General features: G+C 40.9%; 1 protein-coding gene across 2 annotated transcripts in view; it reads left to right on the top strand.

Moving 5' to 3' along the window:
- The window catches only part of DSCAM (DS cell adhesion molecule), a 613017-nt gene that overhangs the window by 478604 nt on the left and 110500 nt on the right, over positions 1 to 23913 (top strand). For both annotated transcript variants that reach the window (XM_034753123.1, XM_034753134.1), the window contains exons 15-18: positions 6245 to 6412; positions 14031 to 14101; positions 20126 to 20366; positions 22069 to 22215. In XM_034753123.1, the coding sequence (XP_034609014.1) occupies positions 6245 to 6412; positions 14031 to 14101; positions 20126 to 20366; positions 22069 to 22215 (627 nt within the window). The remainder of the gene's footprint in view (positions 1 to 6244; positions 6413 to 14030; positions 14102 to 20125; positions 20367 to 22068; positions 22216 to 23913) is intronic.

Here is a 23913-nt window from a genome sequence, read left to right as displayed (position 1 = left end):
ACAGCAGTTGATAAGCATCTGTAATACCCTACCAAGAATACAAGTGAAAATAACCAGCATAGTTATGTTTAAAGAGAATTAGATACTTAAGAAATAACACTGCAGGTTACTGATGGATATGCCAACTGACTACGTAGTTACCTGGGTCCTAGTGATTGTATAGCGGTCAGAGTGGTGACTAGAAACCAGAAGAGGTGATTCTTTTCCCACCTATTCTGGAACTTCTGCTTAAAGTGAGAATTCATGAAAAGACCTCAGAACACTACTCTCTGAGCTATGGCTTTATGGCCATACACATTACACCCAACATGAACATGTGTACAATTGTTTTTTCTGATTATATTATACTTGAGTGTCTTATTTGCAAGTCTTAAAATGTGTGTCAGGCTAGAAATATCAGATAATGAACAAAGCTCTACCTACAGTAAGTCTTAGGTGAATATTTAAGAATTTCATGGACAAGTCACTGGGGAAAAAAGGCTAAAGTCATAGGTCCAGCAAACCTCCAGTCCAACCAACAAGTCTCTCACAACCGTTCCTAAACAGTGACCCAATGTCATCTCCCTTTCTCTGATACTAAACCCACGTTAACACCCTCCAGTGAAACTTCATTCCAACTCTTGAGTAAACCCACTTGTAATTGTTCTCAGAAAGCAACCAGATTTACTGCCACTTCCAGAATGACAGAAATGGCCACAAACCTTTGACAAAAATCCTGAGCTCATCTTCTATCACCCAGACCTATCGCTAACCAAGTAAGAAGCATTTGTAGCTCTGAAGCTCCTGCAATTTTAAAAGAGTACTGATAAGTAGTTAAACATGGGAAATCACAGAAGATAAGAATATTCAGTTTCCATGACTTCCATGAGAACATGAGTCAAAGGCCTTTTACATGAATGAATGAGCTTTAGCAAAGGCAGAGGAGTATATGAGAGGCCCATTCAGGAGCAGCATGGGAAAGAAGCATTCTGCAGATTAAAATGGCATGCGGTGTTTAGTAATCTATTTTTGAAATTATTGCCCAATCACACTGCATAACATTGTCATTAGCCCTTTTCACTCTCACCATGATGTTTTTACTGTAGGTTTGATCCTGTACAATGCAGGTGCTGAGTGTTGTGTTATAAGGTAAAGTGTGATGAGCAAGTCTGGGGAGCACAGGGCAACCTAGGACCATATAAAGGCAATCTCTGCTTTAGGCGCATCATAACATGGGAGTTCTCATGGCCCCACCCATGTACCATGGCCCTTTCCCCATTTGAAATGGCAGTGGGCCCCTCTCCTGTCACAGAAAAGCAGGGCAACATAAGAACGGCTGTACTGGGTCAGACCAATGATCCATCTAGCTCAGTATCTTGGTTTCTGACAGTGGCAGGTGCCAGATGCTTCTGAGGAAATGAACAGAATAGGACAAATATTGAGTGATTCACCCCCTGTCATCCAGTCCCAGCTTCTGGCAGTCAAAGGTATAGGGACACAGAGAGAATAGGGTTGCATCCCTGATCATCTTGGCTAATAGGCACTGATGAACCTATCTTCCATGAACTGGTCTAATTCTTTTTTAAACCCAGTTATACTTTTGGCCTTTGCAACATCCCCGGCAATGAGTTCCACAGGTTGACCGTATTTTGTGTGAAGAAGTACTTCCTTATACTTGTGCTAAACCCGCTGCCTATTAATTTCACTGAGTGACCCCCAATGGTTTTTGTGTTATGTGAAGGGGTAAATAACACTTCCCTATTCACTTTCTCCGCAATATTTATGATTTTATCGGCATCATGAGGCTCCCATCTCTCCACCAGGAATGGAAGCAGGGCCCACACCCTCTCTTCAGTGATGGCATCAAGGGGGGCTTCCCATACTTATTCCAACAACTGGGGTGTCACTGTTGGATCGGTGGGACTCTTATCCTCCTTCCACACACACAGTCCTCCAGGACAAAGGGTGGGGAGGGGTTGCAGGGCTCTCCAGAGGAGTTGGTGTTGGAATTAACACCTCATTGAGATGAATGGGGTAATTCACCCCTCTCTGAGCTGTTGTCTCTTTCCCTTCAGACTTAGGTAGACATTTTTTGCATCCTTTATATGTCCAATTTTCAAGCTTTTCTTTACAACCAGGTGGGCCAGAAACTTTTTTTAAAATAAAAGTTGAGATTTTGATATTATCACATGGCTTCAGGAACTAAGATTCCAGGCTTGGGCTGATAGTGCCTATGTCTCTTAATCCATCTATGGCCTAGGAACCTAACTTTGCAGTGAAATTACTGCTGTCTGGTGACCAAATTACTCCAACCTTCTAGCAGGACAAGGGACAAGAGGTAGGAGACACGATGTAACCAGGTGTCTCATCATGCTTCATCTTACGTCTTCTCAAACATGTCCATTCTTTGTCCATACCCTGCCTATTTTTGGCACTGCATCCTTGAAAGTTAAGGAGCAAGGTGCACAAAGGGAGGATTATGCCTTGTGCTTAGCCTTCCTCATGCCCATACATAGACTCAGCTCACACTTGCATTTAAGCACAACAGCTCTGCATTCCTTGCTTCATGCTGTGCATGGATTTGCAGAATCAAGGTCTTTATCTGCAGCCTGACAAGAATAGCTTCAAGAAATCATACAGCTTTTAGCAAAGTGTGCCACAAATGTGTGCAGTTTTAAATAGTATCACTAGATGGCACCTCACACAAAACATAGAAATTCACAACACTGGGTAATTTACTGTCTGTACTGGGCTATCTTGATTATCACTTCAAAAGTTTTTTTTCTCTTGGCCTCTCAGAGTTGGTAAGACAACTCCCACCTGTTCATGCTCTCTGTATATATGTATATATATCTCCTCAATATATGTTCCACTCTATATGCATCCGAAGAAGTGAGCTGTAGTCCACGAAAGCTTATGCTCTAATAAATTTGTTAGTCTCTAAGGTGCCACAAGTACTCCTGTTCTTTTAACACTGGCAAAAATATTATATATACAATCTTTCTCCCAAATCAGAAGTAAAGTACAATATAAAACATACACCTCTACCCTGACATAACGCGACCTGATATAACGCGAATTTGGATATAACGCGGTAAAGCAGCGCTCCGGGGTGGGGGCTGCACACTCCGGCGGATCAAAGCAAGTTCGATATAACGCGGTTACACCTATAACACGGTAAGATTTTTTTGGCTCCCGTGGACAGCATTATATCGGGGTAGAGGTGTATTTAGCCGAGCTAGAGTCTGAAAATGGACCTCTATGGGTCAATCAGTATCTTAGGAATTAGTGAAAAATACAACACAGAGCTATGGATTTTCATAAACCCTTTCTGTTTATGTTCATTTTATACAGCACTGAGACTTGCCTGATTTAAAAAAAAAAATCTCTTTGAGGGGGAAAAATGAACTGAAATTTTATGTTTTCTTTTTGCTTCATTTATGTATGGTTCTTACCTGTTCTGCATATTATTTCTAAGTTGAAACCCTATTAAATACATCGATTTTAAAATGCTTTAGTATGGTAGCAGGAAAACAAAAGAGCCATAAATCAATCACAGTACCCCACTGGATGATTATTTTACTGCCTACACAGGAACAATCATTTTATTTCTATCATTTAGCAGCAGAATTTAAATCACCATTTAGTTTTTGTTGTGTCAGCTGGCGACAACATTGGAGAGGAATTAAACAATTTCTTTCTTGACTATGTGTCTCAAGCTTTTCTTATTTTTCCCTCAGAAATTCATATAAAAATATATTCTAAAATCCATGTATTACATACACTCTGTCATTCTGGAACAAAATATATCTAGAAGTCTTCAAGATTCTGGTTTTCCATCTCCTCCCTTATCTTGGTACGTCATTATTTAATCTATAAAGAAGCTAGGGGTTTTTCCAGGCCAGATACTCTAATTTGATTAACTTAATAGTTAAAAAAACCCTCTAACATTGAAGGAAATCTTTTTAAAAATCTTAATCAATTTTGTAAAATATTCAAAGCAAAATTATCATCTACCACAAAGGAAGTTTACTTAACCCTCCATACAGACTGGATCTTTTTAGTCCAGAACTGTTGACATGATATAAACTGGGACAGCGTCTTTCTTTATGTTTCTACAACGCTAAGCACAATGGGGCACATATCTTGGCTGAGGTCCCTATGCACTATTCTAACAACAACAACCATTGCTAAATATTACCGTCCGGATTCTCTGCTGCCCTGAGATTCTGCGGAGTACATCTGAGTTGTGGGATCATCAGGGAGCCAGTTGCAGCTCCCTGATACTTTGCCCAGCCCTAGAGCGGATTAGTATAGCCCAATGGCTGCTCTTAAATGTATCAGCTGGCAATAGTTCCCCGAAGGACCATATGACAGCGAAAGAGAGCTAGAATGCAGTGTATTCCAGCTATGCTTCCTTCTTGCCCTTCAGTGACTATGGCTGCAGGGAGGGTGGCAAAGGAGTATGTTTTGCTAGCTGTATACCTAGAAGAGAGTCTCCCATTTCTGGATGTTTTTATGAACTTTAAACATTTTGAGGTTTGTTCATCACTGAATGATTCCCCATTTCATATAGTATGGTGGCTTAATTCTTTCTTCTGAAGTATTAGGCATCAACCAGTCTCATATACAGAATACAGGACTAAGTGAACAATTGGTTTATTCTGGTATGGCAATCCCCAAATTGCAGCATTTTGAAGGGTGATGGCTACTGTCATTAATTCAAATGTTAACAGTCTTCCAAGACACATCAGGATAGTGTCAGTTTTTGCTCAAGAGCACCATTTAAAAATGTCCATAAAGTGTACAAAGAGTATTCCAAGCAAATGTTATCGAGGCTATGTGCAGAGAAGGCCTTTAGGCATTCTGGGAGCACCACTGCAAAGGCAGCAGTGACGAGTAGTAAATGAATTCAGATGCAGTTGATTAGCACTGCATCAATTGATACCTACATGTTTAGGAGGTTTTAAATGAGCATCAGTTGATAGATAAATGTTTGGGCGTTTTTAAATACAAACAGACAGATGAAGAATGAAATTGTTCTGCAACTAACAAAATTATTTAGTATGTAAACAATTTGCCCATCTCTAAGGGACGCCAGAGAGAGAGAGAGAGAGAATTACACACTGCCTCAAAAACTGGACACGGTATATTGTTTCCTCCTATGCTTTCCTATTTTTAACCAAGACTTTTCTGTCTAGTGAGACATGATGCTGCCTGTAGTGACCCTTGCTATACAACACCACTGTATAGCTCCGAGCTAAATCCCATAGGATACTACAGAGATTAAAGGAGGAATATGCAATACAGTGAGAAAGAAATGACAGATGACAACACATAAGAGATGTCAAGATGATTTAAAACAGATCAGTCCCGTTGTTTTATTTGGACTGATTCAATGTTACGTTGAGGCCGAGTGGTTACTATATGTAACCAAATTCTTTCCTTTCTAATACCATGTGTCAAGCAAGTTTAGTGAATAATTTATGCTAAATTTGGATAACCCCAGGTTTCCTTAGATATTGATTTAATCTGGATAAAATTCCTCCTTTTACAAGCACATACAAACAACTCATGGGATTAATGACTGCACCGATGTTAAATCTCATTGAATTTGGATCTGCATCGTTAACCTGAAAACATCTCAATGGCTTAGTACTCAATACTGAAAGGTGCCAAATACTCTGGCCCCAATCCCACTTAAACTCAGGCTTAATTATCTGCATAGTTAATTGAATAAGCTTGCAGGAGCAAGCCCTTAAGAATTTAAAATATAAAACATTTTTATCTTTCTAAATGATCCTTTGCATCTTTAAGAATCCTTCCTGTCCTCCTTTTCATTCCTGTCGAACAACTTCCTTTCAAGGCTCTTTGTCACAGTAACCAACCTACCCTCTGAGGAGCACTGAATGGAATTCCTTTAGGACAGCGGATATCATCCTTTTCCCACATCACAACCCCCCCCAAAAAAATGGGGGACCCCCTCACTCTCATTTCACTATAAAAAAGAGGGTTGTAGCAAGCCCTTTGGACCTGTTCATGCACCCCAGGTTGAGAAGTCTTTCTTTAAGAGCTTTGATCAGTGAGAAGGAGTACTGAAGAGAAACATGATATTCCGTTTAGGTTGTATTAGCAAAATGTTCCCAGTGCTGATGCTGAAAACAGGAGGTCTTCTCTTATAAGGTTGAATTTCTTAAATATTTGAAATAACAAAATGAATGCGAAATTTTCTTTAGTTTTTTCTCTCCCCCCATTTATTACATAGACTCCTGGGATTCTGTTCAGCGAACCAAAGACGTCTCTCCTCAGCTGAACCAGGCCACTATAATTGACCTCCATCCTTCCTCCACCTACAACATCCGCATGTATGCCAAAAACCGCATTGGCAAGAGCGAAGCAAGCAATGAGCTCACTATCACTACAGATGAAGCAGGTACGTTCTGGCTTTGTATTGTCTAAATCAGGGGTGCTCAAACTTTTTCTCTCTGAGGCCCCCCTCAACATGCTATAAAAACTCCAGGGCCCAGCGGGGGCGAGGGGGGACTCAGGGCTCCAGGCTGGTGGGGAGAGAGGGGGGCAGAGGAGAGGGGGCCTTGGGCATAGGCGTAGTTTGACTTTTATTTGGTGGTAGGCAAGGGCCGGCGGGGCTCGGGCCGGCTCCACACAATGCGGTCCAGGGAAGGAGTGCCACTTCCACTCCCTGATGCACCTCAGCAGGCCACCCACGGGGGATGCAACCAAAAAATATAACTCAAAGTGGGGATTCAATTCAAGACGTTTGAAAACCACTCAGGGTGCAGGGAGGAGGTATCTAGGGGCTATGTGTGGACAGGGGGTAGCTCAGGGTTTAGGGAGAGGGGTAGCAAGGGCTGCCCCCAGGACGTCCCCATTCTGTGTAAGGCACTGCAGTTTGGGGGAGCAACACCCTTGTGCCTCCCCAATTCTGCCCATAGGCTCAGGGCTTCTTCCTGCAGGGAAGGCTTCATCCCTGTGCTGCTCCCAACTTCAGCCCCGGGGTGAGGGCAGCACTGGGGTTCCTGGCTTCAGCCCCACACCTCTACTGGCTTCAGATGGGAGTGGGGGCGCCGGGGCTCCACCACCGCTCCCAGCTTCAGCAGGGGGGAGGGGTGGCACCAGGGCTCCCGTCTTCAGCCCTGCACTGCTCCCAGCTTCAGACCTGGGGGGCACTGGGGCTCCCACCTTCTGCCCCATGCTGCTGCTGGCTTCAGCCCTTGGGGATGGCACCAGGGCTCCTGGCTTCAGCCCTACACTGCTCCCAGCTTTAGACCGGGGGGATGTCGGGCCTCCTGGCTTCAGCCCTGCACCACTCCCGGCTTCAGCAGGGGGGAGGGGAGGGGCTTCCGGTTTCAGCCCCATGCCACTGCCAGCTTCAGACCAGGGGGCACCAGGGCTCCCAGCTTCTGCCCCGCGCCGCTGCTGGTGTCAGCTCCACGCTGCACAGCTGCCGGCTTTGAGGGGGGAGGTATCATGCCAGGGCTTGTTCACCGGGTTTCAGCCGGGGGGCCCTGCGGACCCCTGAAAGGTCTCATGTACCCCTAGGGGGCTGCAGCCCCCTGTTTGAGAACTGCTGTTCTAAATCTTACCTGAGCTCAAATTTTCTTCCTTACTAGAAATTTCTGTTTGAAATGCCAGCTACGCTACTATAACTATCTCACAAAGGATGCTAAAATATTCCAAGAAAGCATTACTTCAGAAACGTCATTGTGCAGGCCTGTCATTAGAACTGTTCAGTGGCATTTAGTGGTCAAAGAAGACATTATGCCCCACATTTTCAACCTTGGGGACTTGAAGCTATGCATTTAAATCCCTATTTAAGCACCCAAATATGGATTTAGGTGCCTAACTTAAGATTCCCAAGATTGAAAATGTTGATTTACATGAATAACGTTATTATTGAGCTATTCTCCACCCATTTAATGTCCTGACTGCAATTAAAATTAGTTTGCTGTAATTAATTAATATTGTTTCCTTGAATTTAATTGAATGCTGTCCACCACCACAGATGGCATTGGCCATTGCAGCACTTCCTCTCCAGCCAGGAGACAAGTGACTGATTTTTCACAGAGCAGTCATACCAGTGCCACTGTCTCTCTGTTCTGGCAAGAGTACCCTGCCAACACCTTCCCCTGAATGCCCCGGATAGCCCCTTTTGAGCCTGTAATTGCGGTATGCAGTGGCTTCTTTGCATTCAAGTCTCTATGTAGCTCACTTGCTGAAGTGAAAGAAGTTATCCTTTATTGCTCTCCTTTGCTCTGACGCCTCCCTCTTTCTGAAGCCAATGCCATATCATTTTCTTCCTTGAATTATACGTCATAATGTTGAATGTCTGCAAATATCTCCTATCAAAGTTACATATTGCAATTAAATCACAGCTGGGATTCCCAAAGGAGCCTAAGAAAATTCAACATACAAACATCACTGAAATTCCTATATCCCTTAGGTTCCTTTGAAAACTCTAGGCCATACAAGAATCTGCCATTTCTTGTTTGTAAAGCATACCTGCACCATGCATATTTGTTTTCTATGCTAACATGCTAATACCTCCCTGCTTGGGGTTTTTTTCCCCCTAAAAGATATGTGCTAGGAGTTATTTTCGGGACGCCCTAGGGCCTTGTGTTTTACAGGAGGTCAGCCTATGATCACCATGGTCCCTTCTGGCCTTGGAATTTATGAATCTATGTACTGTTGAGAGGTAAAATAATAATGTAAGTGGTTGGGGGTGGATTGTGTCAGATAAAGGCCCACTGCATTCTAAAGCTACATGATGATCTGGGTTCTAGACACTCAGTGGTGTGGTTTTCAGCCCACACATGAGAATTTGGCTGTGCAAATCTTATTAATATTAATAGAAGACTAAATCACCGCAGTGAAAATTTACCCCTTGCTGTGAGATCAGATTCTCAGTTCTCAAGGATTTGTGACAAAGAATAAGAGCACAAGGGCTTACTGTGCAAACGGAAGCAAACAGGAGACAACATGAACTGCATTCATTTTTTCCCTTGATGCCCTTTTTCAGCATATATATTGGACCCACAAATAATGTCTGTGTTAGAAAAGGAAGAGAGAATGAACAGAACTCTGCATTATGGGTTTTAATTTGATATGATTCTTCAGTGGTGGGGCAGATTTCTTTACTATATATCAAGGAAAGGATGAGTAATTTGCTTGCTTTTAAACTACATGCTGAATGCAGAAATGTTTTTCCTGTTTGCAAGGTGAAATATGAAATCTTTAGAGAAACAGGTTACCCATCCCCAGAGCCCGGAATACCTCCACCTTCCACTCTCCCCTCTCCAAAATCTCCTAAAGAAATTGTGTTTCTCATATACTCACACAAGTTATTAGTATGTGCTGTTAATAAAGTTGGAGTGTTCCTTACTTACTGACTTTCTTTTGTCTGATAATTAATATGTCAGCATCAGCAACTGTCCTCCCATTAAAGACTAGCTTCCCCATTAGGCTGAAACCTGGATGTCACATTTTATCCAGAGCCTCCCTGACCTAGTTTCAGGATGACTGGGCCTTTCACTGCTCTCATTAAGGAGCTGTCCAGTCAGAGTGAAAGGTCAGTTATGTGGAACCGCAGTCAAAAGTCATTGATTTATTCAGGGAGCAATCAGCAGAGGGAAGGTCAGGTCTAGGCAAGGCAACAACATTTGTTGTCTTGGTTTTGGTTTGATCAGTGGCACAGTATGCAGAAGTGCAGTCATTTGTCATTGTTTACTGTTTGCTGCTCTTACATCAGGAGAGTTAAATTAGCACAGGGTGCTGAGCAGGAGGGAGACACCTAAGGGAAGAGATCAAAATGAAGGCTTAAGAAAAACAACATTAAAAATTTAAAAATCCAAACCCCTTCACTGCAAAGGTGCAGATTACATATCCTACACCAGTGTGACTCCAGGCTGCCGGCATTATTTATTAGAAAGTAAACTGAAAAGGATGCCTTCAGCAGGACGAGAGTCAAGCAATATTTTCTGTCCTTTCACAAATCTGGAGCTGATTTCAGGGCTATTGGAGCTCTTCCCCCTATAACCTTTAATAGCTATTGCTTTGAAAAATAGACTGGGAGAGCTCATTTCCTTCAGTGTTTGACAGGAAAGCAGAGGGCTTGTTTTTCTTTGTTTCTGTGTATTGGTAAAGTTTAACAGTGCAAGCTGAGATATCGGGGTTCTCTTTCTGGCTTTGTCACAGACTCTGAGTGACCTTAAGATGCTCATTTATCTTCTCTGTGCATCAGTCTCCTCGTGTGTACAATGGGGATAAAACATTTACCTGCCTCACAGTGATGTTGTGAGGCTTAAATCTATCATGTCTGTAAATCCTTTAGAGATGCTTAGATGGAAAGCCCTAGAGAAATGTATGGCATGCTAGAGCAAGCAAGGTTGCAGGAAAGTTGGCTCCCACATGCAAATAGTTATCAAAGGCTCAGTGGATTTAGTGTATGTGTATAAGGCTGTGACTACACTGCAGCTAAGAACAACCCAGGTACACAGACTTGCGCTAGCATGGCTCAAGTTGGCATGCTAAAATAGCAGTGTGGAGGATATTGTGGTTCTGGCAGAGACATGGGCTAGCTACTCAAGCTCAGAACCAGAGGTGTTGGACGGGCTTCAGAGCCTGAACAGCCACCCAAGCTGCAATGTCCATATTGCTATTTTTAGCATGCTAGCTTGAGCCCCACAGGCGTGAGTCTGTCTGCCTGGGCTGGAAGGTTCGCTCCCAGCTGCAGTGCAGACTTACTGCAATTAAAAATCTGTGGCTCACGGGGCTCGGACTGTGGGGCTGCTTAATTGTGATATAGACATTCCAGGCTTGGGCTGCAGCCTGAGCCCTGGGACCCTCCCACCTCACAGGGTACTACAGCCCAGACTTCAGCCTAAGTCCAGAAGTCTACACTGCAATGAAACAGCCCCACAGCCTGAGCCCTGCAAGACAAAGTCAAATAGCATGGCCCAGCTGCGGGTTTTTAATTGCATTGTGGTGGCCAGCACAACCCTGCGGCCTGCACTGCTTCCCGCAGCTCCCATTGGCCAGGAACGGTGAATCGCAGCCACTGGGAGCTGTGGGTGGCCATGCCTGCGGAAGTTCAATGTAAACAAACTGTCTCGCAGCCCACCAGCGGATTACCCTGACGGGCCGTGTGTGACCCACAGGACACAGGTTGCCTTCCCCTGCCCTAAGACGTTAACATAACCTTGCACATTTTGGATGGAGTTTTTGCAAAAAATCACCTATTGGTCCCAAATTAATTCCTGGAAACCATACTGGAAATTCACCTCATTGCCTTCAGGGTAGTAGTTAGATTCCTAGCAACTCTTCATAATCATGTAAGCTGTGGTGAATGTGTACAGTGAAATTGGCAGACACTAATTTCACTCCACCACAACCTCTGTCACAGCCTCCTTACCACACACTTTGTCACAGCACACTCCCCTCTCTCCTCTCTATGCCCTGTGTCACCATCCTCTCCCCTAGCCCAATGCCCTCACACAAACACATTCTGCTATACCCTCTGTCACAGCTTGCTCCCTCCCACCATATCCCCTGTCATGGCTTCTCCATCACAAATTCACCCACAATCTGCCTCCACCATTCACCTTCCTCTACACTCTCTGTCATAGTCCCCCTCACCTCTAACTCCACTATACCATCTACTGCATCCCACAGCCCATAACACCATCTGTCATGACCATTAGAATCATAGAACCATAGGGCGAGAAGGGACCACCAGAGTCATCTAATCTAACCCCCTGCCAAGACGCAGGACCCATCTCCCTCTACTTTCCCTCACACCTATCTCATCCCCCCTCCAGCTACCCACTGACCCAGTATACAACCATTCACTCTGTCATGGACTTACCGCATTCTTTATCACCACCCATTCAACTGCAACTATCTCCTTCACAGTCTCCCAGGCAAGGTCCTGAGTCTGCTCTCACTTATATAGATGTAAATCAGGAGTATTAGTATGAAACCAATGTGAGAGCAGAACTGGGTGCAGGATGTGTTATCCCAAGCATAGCAAAGCAATCCAGAATCTTTACAAAAAATAAGGCACAATCGCTAATATTTGCTGCAGTGTTTCTCTCTGATTTCCTTCCTACTTGCACGAGCTTCCTGTGGTGAGTCTGAATTCTTCAGACCAGACAAGCAAAGGTTTAGCCTATATAAATATGTCACAGCAATAACTTCCACATCAGAGTCAGAGAATATGTTTCTGCACATGAGGAACGAAATAAACTGTGGACATAAAGGGGATTTATGGTTGCCATATTGTGATGCCAATGAAAAGCCAGGATTTTATCAGCTCATTTTATGGGCCAAATGTTTTGCACATATCTACTACAGAATAATATATCTGCAGTGATGACATTTGTGTCTGTAAACTGGTGGTCAGAATCTAGAGTTGACTTAAAGAACTAGCAGAGACCCCACTCTTGCTGTTGTACTTACCCTGTTTTCATTACTGTGTGATATTGCATAGGAAACTTAGGGTACGTCTACACTGCAACTAAAACCTGCGGCTGGCCCGTGCCAGTTGACTTGGACTCGTGGGGCTCAGGCTAAGGGACTGTTTAATTGTTGTATAGTCATTCAGGCTCAATCTGGATCCTGGGCTCTAGCACTCTGCGTGGTGGGAGGGTCCTAGAGCTCAGGCTCCAGCCCAACCCAAACATTTACACCACAATTAAACAGTCCCTTAGCCTGAGCCCCACAAGCCTGAGTTAGCTGGCATGGGCCAGCCACAAGTGTCTAATTGCAGTGTAGACATGCCCTCAAACTAAGGACCCACATGATCTATAGGCAATGGTTCCACTTCACCATGTGTGAAATTCACCCCACTGCACAGGGCCAACAAAATCCCACAAAATAGGACTTGTACATGACTTCAATGAAGCATAAGCCTTGTGCTAGGTCTCTATACAGGCGTGAATTTCACCCATGTAAGCCAAATGGATTTCTTTCACTCCAGTCATTTGCTGCTGTTTACCCCTCAGACTGCTTTCATTGCAACATCCATTTCCTCCTGCTCTCCCTCTCACAACCTAGTCTACTTTTCTCCCTTTCTCATATTATTAAATTTGTGATTTCTTACTTTTTATTCATGCCACCTCATATATATAGAAATCTTCTACTAGAGCGCTGAGATATCTCCGTCTCTTCCTTCACATCCTTCCGTTAAAATGGCTTGGTTTTATTAGCTTTCTTTTACAAATCCCCACTGCAACACTAACTGCCTCCAATCAGCGATCATTGCATTGTAACTGCTAATTTAGACAGAAGTTTCTCAGGACCAGAACTTTGTCTTCCCACTTGTTTGTGAAGCACCACACATACTGTTGGCAGTATATAAATAATAAGAGAGACTCCCTCTGACTGAGCCAGCAGGAACTGTCCCGGGTTCATTTAATCAGGCGGGATATTCTTTATATGGCTTCCACACTGATATATTTAGACACAGAAAAACTATTTGTGCAGTTTTTACTTCATAAAATAATAATTTTGTACTGAACATGCTCAGTCTTTAGTTAACAGAACGAGTTTAATCAGAAGCTACATGTTGAAATGATCAAAGCTGGCTGAAGAGTTGCTATGTTCCCTAATTCTGAATGGGTGCTGCTGTCTTTTCAGTGCCAGCGCATTCACAGCAGCTTAAAGCACATTCAATACATCAGTAGAGAAGACTTCAAAGGGAAAGAAAAGCATCTTGAGCATGTCACTAAACAAGGCTTTTGAAGGAAAGTCACATGCAACTCATTCCTGTTTTATTTGCAAACTTGCTAAATCTCGAAATAAACAACATTTCATTGTCACAAATACCACGCAACCAACTAGTTAGCCTTTTAGTTTTGTTTGAGTAAAGTGATACCTTCAATGCTTCATTTGCTGTTAAATGGTTTCATACCAACCCAAAGCCTCTGTTCTATGCCACAGTGTTGGCATCAACACTGTATATTTTGTTTATTTCTGCCACATGATAAGAACCTGCCTTATGATGGATGTGTCTCCCTCTCTGTCTCTCTCACCAGCTCCTGATGGCCCACCTCAGGAAGTTCAGCTTGAGCCTGTATCTTCACAAAGCATTCGGGTCACTTGGAAAGTGAGTAACCATAGCAGGAAACAGAGAGTCTAGCAGTAGTTATGCATGTTCAGAGAGCTATTGTTAGGGGGAATATTATAATAACTGTGGATCAGAAGTATTTTATTTTGAATAAAATTTGCAGATCATTTTGCCAACAGATCTTACAAGCTTTGCCAATAAGACTGTCATTTTATTACAGGAAAGAACATTCCAGAGGAAAATCATTGCTGCAGGCCTGTGTTTCTATTGAGCTACATTTGCTATTTGTGCTCTATGAGTTTGCAAGCAGGGCATTGTGCTGACAAAATTAGTGCTCACTGAGGACTGATATGATTATAGGGCATGATCCCCAAAAGCCTTTGGAGTCAATGGGAGTCTTTCCATTGATTTTGGCCCAGGCCCTTACCAAAGGAATGCTTGCACAGATAGAGGCATGGAGACCCTCTTTGGTGCTATGTCTCAATTTGATCAAAAGTAGAGTCCATGAATTCATACATAGTTTAGTCAAAATTATCTATTTTTCCAATGTAATTTAAATAAATCTCCATTGTAACTGCTGTACTCTAATGCTTGTGACTTGGTTTGTTTTTATGCAGTGTTCTGAAAACTGAAAAGTTTTACATATGTTGTTTGACAGTGAAACCAGTAGGTTTATAAATACATTAAACCAAACTGTACATCCTGACAGATAGAATAAAGATGCGTAGTCACTATGTATAATCTTAATAAGAGTGACAATTTTCATACCATATTCAGAAATATGTAGGTAAACTGTTAAAATAAAGTTACAGCCTAATAGCCATAAACTTATGTAGAAATTCTACATGGTTACTGTAACTTATGTAATGTGATGTGAACTTTGCCATGTAACACAGAACTTTTGGAGTGCCGTGGTAATAATTGTAGAATGCTGGCAATTTATCATACCAGCACACTCTCATTTCAGACAGTTCACGATGAAACAAGATTATCCTGCATATAAAGGAAGTGTCTGTGCAGACAGACAGACTATATCTAATGAATTGTCCGGCTAATGCCGACAAACCTCACATGCTAGGGATTTTTGAGTAGGTTAGTAGTAGTTAAAAATAGATACATTGAAAAAACTGTCTCCAGGGGCTGTCCACTGAAGTACAAATACAGGTTTCCCTATCATCAGTCCTAAATTTATTCTTCTCCACCCCACAAATATGAGGGTACATGAAAGTACAAATAATATTAAAGGTGCTTTGCACAAAACAAGGTTTTTCCTCAGTGGTCTCGGTTTCTGGAGATGATTCTCCTTTGCTGCTGAGGTATGCACTGTTCTTTGTGTGCATGTGTCATCTGCAAAGCATTGCATTTAGTATATAAATCTAATAGCAAAATATAATTATTCAGATTGGGAGGGGAGATGATAAAATTATAAAATGCAGCAAATTGCATCCTATTTAAAATTCCTGTGATGTGTAAGGAAGTGATTTTGCTCTGACTCGTTCAATCAGGCAAAACTTCTTTGCTAGTCCTTTTTTAGTTGTCAGATATACAGTGATAATATTTGCATCACCTTCATGTCGTACAGTTATACTTTTTGTTGCTGTGGTTTTCACAGGTAGCAATGGTTTGTGGCTACAAAGAATAGCAGGCAAAATGAAGCTCCATAACATACCAGTAGAGAAAGCTAAAGAGGGTACACGAAGTGCCATACTTTAATATATTTTACCATTAGCCGGAGAGCACATCTTCATCTTCTGAAATAATGTACACTGTATACTGACTCTGGCCTTATATGAAGAAATACTTAAAGGCTGATTTTGGAGGAGATTTCCAAAAACACAAATGGGAGTTAGGCACCATTGACTTTCTGTGGGAATTATGCACCTCATTGCCTATTGGTGTCTTTTGAAAATCTCCTCGTAAGCATTATGGACTCACATCCACGCAGATATTTACATCTGAAATGAAACTTCCTGGCCTAAATTTTCAAAAATTGCCTCCATCATCATAGGTACAATTTTGCATTCTTAATTAAATGTGGGCACAATTAGCTGTGCCTGCAATTGTATCCATTTAGACATTTAACTACCTAGTCTGTGTGTGCTGTCAGGAAAGTAAATGCATCTAAATGAGTGCAGCTGTAGTTGTATTTTTCTTGGTCCCTTTCTTGTACGGAGGGCATTCAGAATCAAGGCCAAGACTGATTTGCTCTGTGAAACTACAACACTTTTCAAGTGATGGCATTGTACACTTTATAATAAAAGGAACATGCAAGAGCACATTATATTGAAAGAACAAATGACATACACTATAATGTAGCAGTAAGATAATTTATTATAACTCATATACAAATAAATAATAGTATTAATAATAATAGTGCAACAGTTAAAGTTGCTACACACTCAACCTACCTGACATAAACCACAAAAGCAAGGAAATGGACGTTTAAGCCACATATCAATACAGACCCTCTATTCTTCTAACCATAAAAATACACCTTAATTCTATTGCAGCTATCATACACCATAGACCATGAACCACAACCTTCACTCTTCTGCTCTAGAGAGGCACCATAAGAGGCATGATATTCACTTAATTAAAATTATTTTCGGTTCAGTATGGTGTGTTAAGAAGTAGTACATTTTGGTTACAGCTGCACCAGTCTCCCTTGCTCTCAGTTCCCCAGGTGTCGGGCAAGAAACCGGTCACTTTGATTCAGTGGTATTTAGAGTCGTTCTAGAATATAAAGTGTCCACAGATGATCTGTTGGCTCATCTAAACAATGCTAGGTTTCACCATGGTGTTTGAAACAAGATGACTTCTTCTTTCTTTTCTTTTCTTTTCTTTTCTTTTCTTTTCTTTTCTTTTTTGACCAAGGATCTCCCTCACTGGTTAAGTTCAGGCTACTACTCTGCCAGTAGCCCTCCTGTGCCCTTCCCTTAGGACTACTGTTCACCCATCATGATCCTTACTGGGAGACTTCTTTTCTGACAGGGAGACTTTGGGCCTTAGTCTCTATGGCCCCATTTAGATGTGGAATGAGCACTTTGCTATACAAGTGACATATGCACAACCTCTTGGATACAAACAGGCTGCATCCTTATTGCTTTGCATAAGATAAGATAAGAACATAAGAAAGGTCAGACTGCGTCAGATCAATGGTCCATCTAGCCCAGTATCCTGTCTTCTGACAGTGGCTAGTGCCAGATGCTGCAGAGGGAGTGAACAGAACAGGGCAATTATGGAGTGATCCATCCCTTGTTATCCAGTCTCACCTTCTGGCAGTCAGAGGCTATGGACACTCAGAACATAGGGTTGTGTCCCTGATCATCTTGGCTAATACCCATTCATGGACCTGTCCTCCATTAACTTATCTGGTTCTTTTTTGAACCCAGTTATACATTGGCCCTTCATATCATCCCCGGGCAACGATTTCCACAGGTTGACTGTATGTTGTGAGAAGCACTTCCTTATGTCTGTTTTTAAACATGCTGTCAAGTAATTTTATTGGGTGATCCCTGGTTCTTGCTATATAAAAAGTCCAACAGTAAAACATTGCAGCTAACATTTTCAAACCTGTTCACATAGAGTAAGGCTCAAAAATCCATATTTAGGCACAAGCTGGTCAGGAATTTTTTGGTCAGAAAATGCTGATTTGTCCCAGCTGAAACTTGGTGCAGCAATACACCTCTACCTCGATATAACGCTGTCCTCAGGAGCCAAAAAATCTTGCCGCATTATAGGTGAAACCGCGTTATATCGAACTTGCTTTGATCCACCGGAGTGTGCAGCCCCGCCCCCCAGAGCACTGCTTTACCGCTTTATATCCGAATTTGTGTTCTATCGGGTCGCATTATATCGGGGTAGAGGTATATATCATTTTCAGCAAAACTTTCTGAAGTACAGGGTGGAGTTTCTGGTCAGAAAAAGACACCTGTCTCAGAATAGCTAATCGGGTATGTCTGCACTTCAACCTGTAGGTATAAATTCTAGCTTGAGGAGACAGACCCAAGCTAGCTCTAATCAAGCCAGCACACTGAAAATAGACTGTAGCTGTGGTGGCAGGAGCAGCAGGCAAGTCTAGCCACTCCTTGTGTGTGTCCAGCATTTCAAATAGGATCATACTCAGGGCATCTAAGCCCCTGCCTCTACTGCCACATCTGCACCCTATTTTAGCATTTTGGTTTTCAGATATTCAGCTTTTGAACAAAAAAAATCAAAATTTTCCATTGAGACTGTTTTCACAAAAAAAATAATTTTCCATCTAAAAACAGTTTTGACAGAAAATTTTCAACTAATTTTCAATGTCAACAAATTATAAGAAAAGGACATATAAGCAAGAAAGTGAATGAATGACCAGTTAACTGAGTATTCTAATAATTCTGCTGTCTATACTCTGGTGGATTTTTTGTTTTGTTTTTGTTTTTGGATGGTTTTTTTACTCAAACAACAAAACTACACTGTCCATTCACAAAGATGGTCCACATTTTATGCAGTGGTTATGAAACAGAGTGCAGAGTGCTTCCATCAAGAAAACTACTTGCCTTTTACTTACCCACTTAACCACTAAAATATAACTGTGATATTTCCTTCTTAACTGGGACAAACGTTGTGCATTCCCATGAAGATATCCAGATTTTTTAAATTCCAACCAGCTTACCCCGCCCCATGGTAAAATATGAAGTTTTACAGTCATTTAAAGAGCAAGAAACTGTAAACGTATTGAGACTATGATGCCACACTGGCAGCTAATGCATTTTTTATAAGATGTGACTTTTTAAAGAAATGTCTTCAGTCACCCAACAGGACAGAGTTATTCAGGAAACCAAGAAAGATAACTGGTCTATTATATATCAGAAAGCATGGTTCTACTCCCACCTGAGGTCTCATGGATGAACTTAGGCCCTGATTCTGCATCTCTTTTGCATACTTCTGCTGAAATCAGTGAGGATTTGGCGTGTGAGGGCTTAGTGATTAGGCTATGTATATTTGTCTTTACTACTTCTTATTAGCTAAAGGTACACATTGAAACAGTAAAAGCGGAGGCAACCACTCTCTTAGAAAATGTGTTGTTACTGGGGGAATTGAAGTATATTCTTGTCCTAAGAAAAGATTCCTGCCTGAAGCTTTGTCTCCTTTTTTGGAAACCAAATGCAGCGGAAAATAAACAAGGCATCTGAAAATAAAATCCTGTTACTCTAGGAAATCATAGACTTCAGTATGGTGTGCTGATGGTAGTGGGAGAGCTTATCTGGGTAGTCTGATGGGATCTGTGTGTGTGTGTGTGTGTGTGTGTTAGTTTTTGTACATGGACCCTAAGTGGTAGTTATAACTTTTACAATAATTGTATATGCACCCAGAGCATTAGATGGGAACATTTTTACAAAATGAAATAAAGAGTAGTTCAACAAATTTCAGCATCTACGTAAATGGAAACATAACAAACATTTCTGTTACTAATAGACTTTCTTACCAAGTTAACAATGCTTATTTTATTTTCTACTATATTTTATGCTACAGTCTACTGAAATGGAAAGATCTGTCAGTCAGAGTGCAGAATCTTGTATGGTGACTCAGAACTATAGTGTACAATACATTTACTGGGCATATTTTTTAACCTTGGATACCAAACACTTGTTTCAATAGCCATTCAGTGTAGAAATTCCTACATTCTGATTCACTACTGCCTTCAGAGGTCATCTGTGTCCCCACAACAGACATGGCTGCCTCAACGTCTTGATTTATCCAGACAAAACTTCCAAATCTGAATTAGGCTTCAAAAATATTTCATCATTAGCTATTTTAGTAAAATAACAGTCTGGAATTCTTTTTAACTCATTGGTGATTATATCCTGGGTAATAAACAACTTGGCCCGAAATTTGTTTAGCATAGTAAAGAGTGGTTGCCTTATGAACAGTGACTCCCTCAATTTATGACCTAAAAATAGAGTGGTGTTCATTTAAAGAAAATGTTGACTTTCTGTGCAGTTCAAAGTGCTTAAGGGACAGAATTTATTTGCATTTCCACATATATTCTTAACATATAATATTTCCTATCCTGTTCAGGCTCCAAAGAAGCACTTGCAAAATGGAATTATTCGTGGATACCAGATAGGCTACCGGGAGTACAGTGCAGGGGGCAATTTCCAGTTCAACATCATCAGTATTGACACCACTGGAGATAGTGAAGTTTATACCCTGGATAACCTGAAAAAATTCACCCAGTATGGCATGGTAGTACAGGCATGTAACCGGGCTGGAATAGGACCTTCTTCTCAGGAAATCATCACCACTACCCTAGAGGATGGTAGGTCCTAGGCAAGCAAATATCATATATACCATTGCACACATTTTTTGATTTCTTTATCAGGCCTTTTATTCTCACTGATGGATATGTTGACCTAATTGTATCTACTGCTTGATTAGTGTTCATTATATAGTGGATAAGAGAATGGTTACATTGGGAAATGATAGTTATATTATAGACAGGTGGGAGGGAACAAATCAGCCTGCGTGTTGTGTACAAATTTCAAATTGCTAGCTATGCAATATAGTTCAGTTTAAGAAATATGACTGTTCTGATTTAATAACATCTGCAGTTGTGAGAGAACTTGATTGAGAACATAGCCTTTCTTAGAAACACCCTTGTTTTGATATTGACTGAGTTGCCAGTTTCATACTCTCAACATAGGATCATAGTGTGGTTTGATATCTCATAAAGTAAAAATACTAAAACTGAAGTAACTATTTTTTTCAGATAAGTCTGCTGTGAAACCCAGAGCTATGTTTATGCAGTAACATAATTTGCCAGCCTAAAATGAGACATGAGTTTTTCCAAGAATGTCCAAACTAATAAAAGAAAAGTCACTGGCACTTTTTGTATATTTCAGGCTGTCCACTGAGAAAAGCAATTCAGAATTATTTTTCTAAATCACACAGAAGAGCACTTCTCAAATAATGATAGAGAGTCCTCTAGTGGAAAAAAAGAGTTATTCCATATGCTATAGAGAGGACTTTAATACTTTAAAACAGTATAAAAGTAAATTCTAACACAAGCAACCAAGGAAGATATCAAAAGCCAGATTTTCAGCAATGTAAATTGGCATAAATCCACTAAAGTCAATGCCATCTTACACCAACTGAGAATCTGACTTTATGTATGTTAAACAGAGTAACACATTTGTACATTCTTGAGTGTTACAGTGTTTGAGGCATATGCTTCAGAGAATACTGGTGTTTTACATTTACTGCAGATCCTGTTAAAACTAGACAGAGTGCAGCATGATGGAAGACAATTCACTGAAACATGCATGTTTTTACTACTGTCACAGGTGTAAAGTTTTTCTGCTATATCTGGCACATGTGGGTTCTTTCTTGGCAACATTTTTGTAACATCACTGTGAGGGCATTATGGGAATTGGGGATAAGATAAATCAAGAAGGCAAAACGATAGATTAACAAGCATTGCATTTGAAACAGAAATTACTAAATATAAATTTGTTAAAGCTGATTGAAAGTTTGAAAACGTTCTAAATTTTTGTGATTTTTTTTCAAAAAGCTGTACATTTTGATTTAGAAAAATCTCGAAGATATTCAAAAAATCAATTTTTCTGTATATTTTAATCAGCTCTAGAATTTATTTTCCTTTTAGTAGCGAGGGAAAATCCTAATGAAGGGCAAGTCAGTGAGGGTCCAAAGACATTTCTGGGAAGTGATCTGTACTTTCAAAAACAAATGTAGTAGTAACCAAGCAGTTCCATCAATAGCAAAGTAGAAACTCAGGTTAAAATAATGGATTTTGCTTAAGTGACGAAAATTGAAAATGTAGTAGAAAGGGACTCTTCCAAGAAGTGGGTATGATTATTATTTAATTTGTGTCTCCAATGAATTATGAAGAAAATGTATATGTGCATTCAGTTTCACATTGGTGACTATAATCTCTTAAAAGTACAGTTTTACTTGTCCACAGAAGTTATCTAGAGCTAAAATTGGTGAATATCTCATTCCAGTGCCCAGTTGCCCTCCAGGGAATGTCCAAGCCACTGCTACATCACCAGAAACTATCTCCATTTCCTGGTCTACACTTCCCAAAGAAGCCCTGAATGGGATTCTACAGGGATTCAGAGTTATTTACTGGGCTAATCTCTTGGATGGAGGTAAGCAGCTTTAACCAACCCATCAGGTGTGTGCCAATAGTAATGACAGGATAACAGGAAATTCATGGCAGTTAATATCATTTTGTCCTCCGGTATGAAAAGCATACCAGAAAACTTTAAATTTTCTTTCATCATCATTTTACACAGAGCATCATACATCTCTGTCTGGATCATTTTGTACAGAGCTTTGAGTAGTTGACAGGTTGTTACAAAACTATTTATGAACACACACATGTTCAAAAGAGAATTTTGGCAAGTGTGGGAGTATCATCAGTTCCTCTTTACCTCCTCAGAGATGAAGCTACTGCCTTTCCTTTAAAGATTACTGTGCTAGTTTCAGCAGCATTATTAAAATACCTGATATCTGATTATTCATCCAGGAAGAACAAAATTAAACACAGGAATCCTTGTTTAAATTCCACAAACATTTTTAAAAATATATTTTTTGAAATACTCAAAGGTTTCTTGTTTTCAGAGGGGGAAAAAGAAACCTACCTGGCATTTCTTTTTCTTAAGGTCAACAGAATTGCCTCTGAAATCATTTTGTATTATGGACTTATCTTCAGTGATTGGCTTTTGAAGCCCACAATGTAGGGGATTTCTGTTTTGTAATTAGTAAATGGCTTGAAGTATTTCAACCATTTTGGTAAATAAACAAGTTGCAGTTTATCTGACAGTAGCACTTTTCATCTCCATGTGATTTGAAACAAAAATTACATAGTAAAGTGTATGTGTACACTAAGTAGTGACACTGTAAACATAACACCATCCTCCTCAATAGATATTGACAATGTGCTTTTGCCTCCACAATTAGGGTGAAGGAAGGAAACAGGTTTGGGGCAGCTTTCCCCTCCCCTCCCTCCCCAACATGTATTTGAAGTGCTCAGATCTTTGGAATGTTAACATAGATCCTAAGGGAGGTGATCAAGTGTGCATGCATTTATCACATTCTGCAATTTATGATGATATCACCTCAATATTTGTTTCCTTTTTGTGGACTTTAGTGAACAATACATTTTAACTCTTTTCTTTTTTTTAACTCTTGCTAGCAATGCAGAGCTGTCTCAGCTCTGGCAGAATGAGCTGGATTATATTCTGGTGTGTGTATCCATCAATAGAGTAGTTACCGTAATTAAATGCCAATTGTCTTGCCAAGTTCTATCCTCTGCTAGTTACACCTGTTCAAACATGAGGTTGCACAGGTGTAAATGAGGGCAGAATGTAACCTGGAGGCTCACTATTACTGGTGGTAATGCTCCAGGAAGAAATCTTTTGAGGTACAGTGACTACTCACTGGGGAATGAAAAATAAAGATGAGAAAATGTGCAGTCCTGATTCAAGACAAGGTAATTTTTTTCATTGACTTCAGTAGGCTTTGGATTAGGCCCTACACTGCTGAAAAGCTACATTACAGTATAGCCTACTATACCCTGCAAAACACAGCTATTGGACCTGAAATTTATCTTTGAATGTCCTTATCTTGTTAGATATATTTTCTGCTCTAGTTGTTCTTTTAAAGCATTTTTGCACATGAATTGTGTTTTCCAGCTTAATACATTCAGGTTTATGTGATGAGCCCCATCTCTCCGTGCAAGTGAATTTGGTTTTACCACATTTAAATCTCTCGTTAACTAATGCTTCTGACCATAGTGCACTTTACAGTAGAGCTGGGCAAATTTTTTCAAACAAAAAGCGTTG

Source organism: Trachemys scripta, chromosome 1 (assembly GCF_013100865.1).
Source record: "Trachemys scripta elegans isolate TJP31775 chromosome 1, CAS_Tse_1.0, whole genome shotgun sequence".
Classification (NCBI taxonomy): Eukaryota; Metazoa; Chordata; order Testudines; family Emydidae; genus Trachemys; species Trachemys scripta.
The sequence above is the reverse complement of the archived record's forward strand: the minus strand, read 5'-3'. Positions and strand labels throughout refer to the sequence as shown.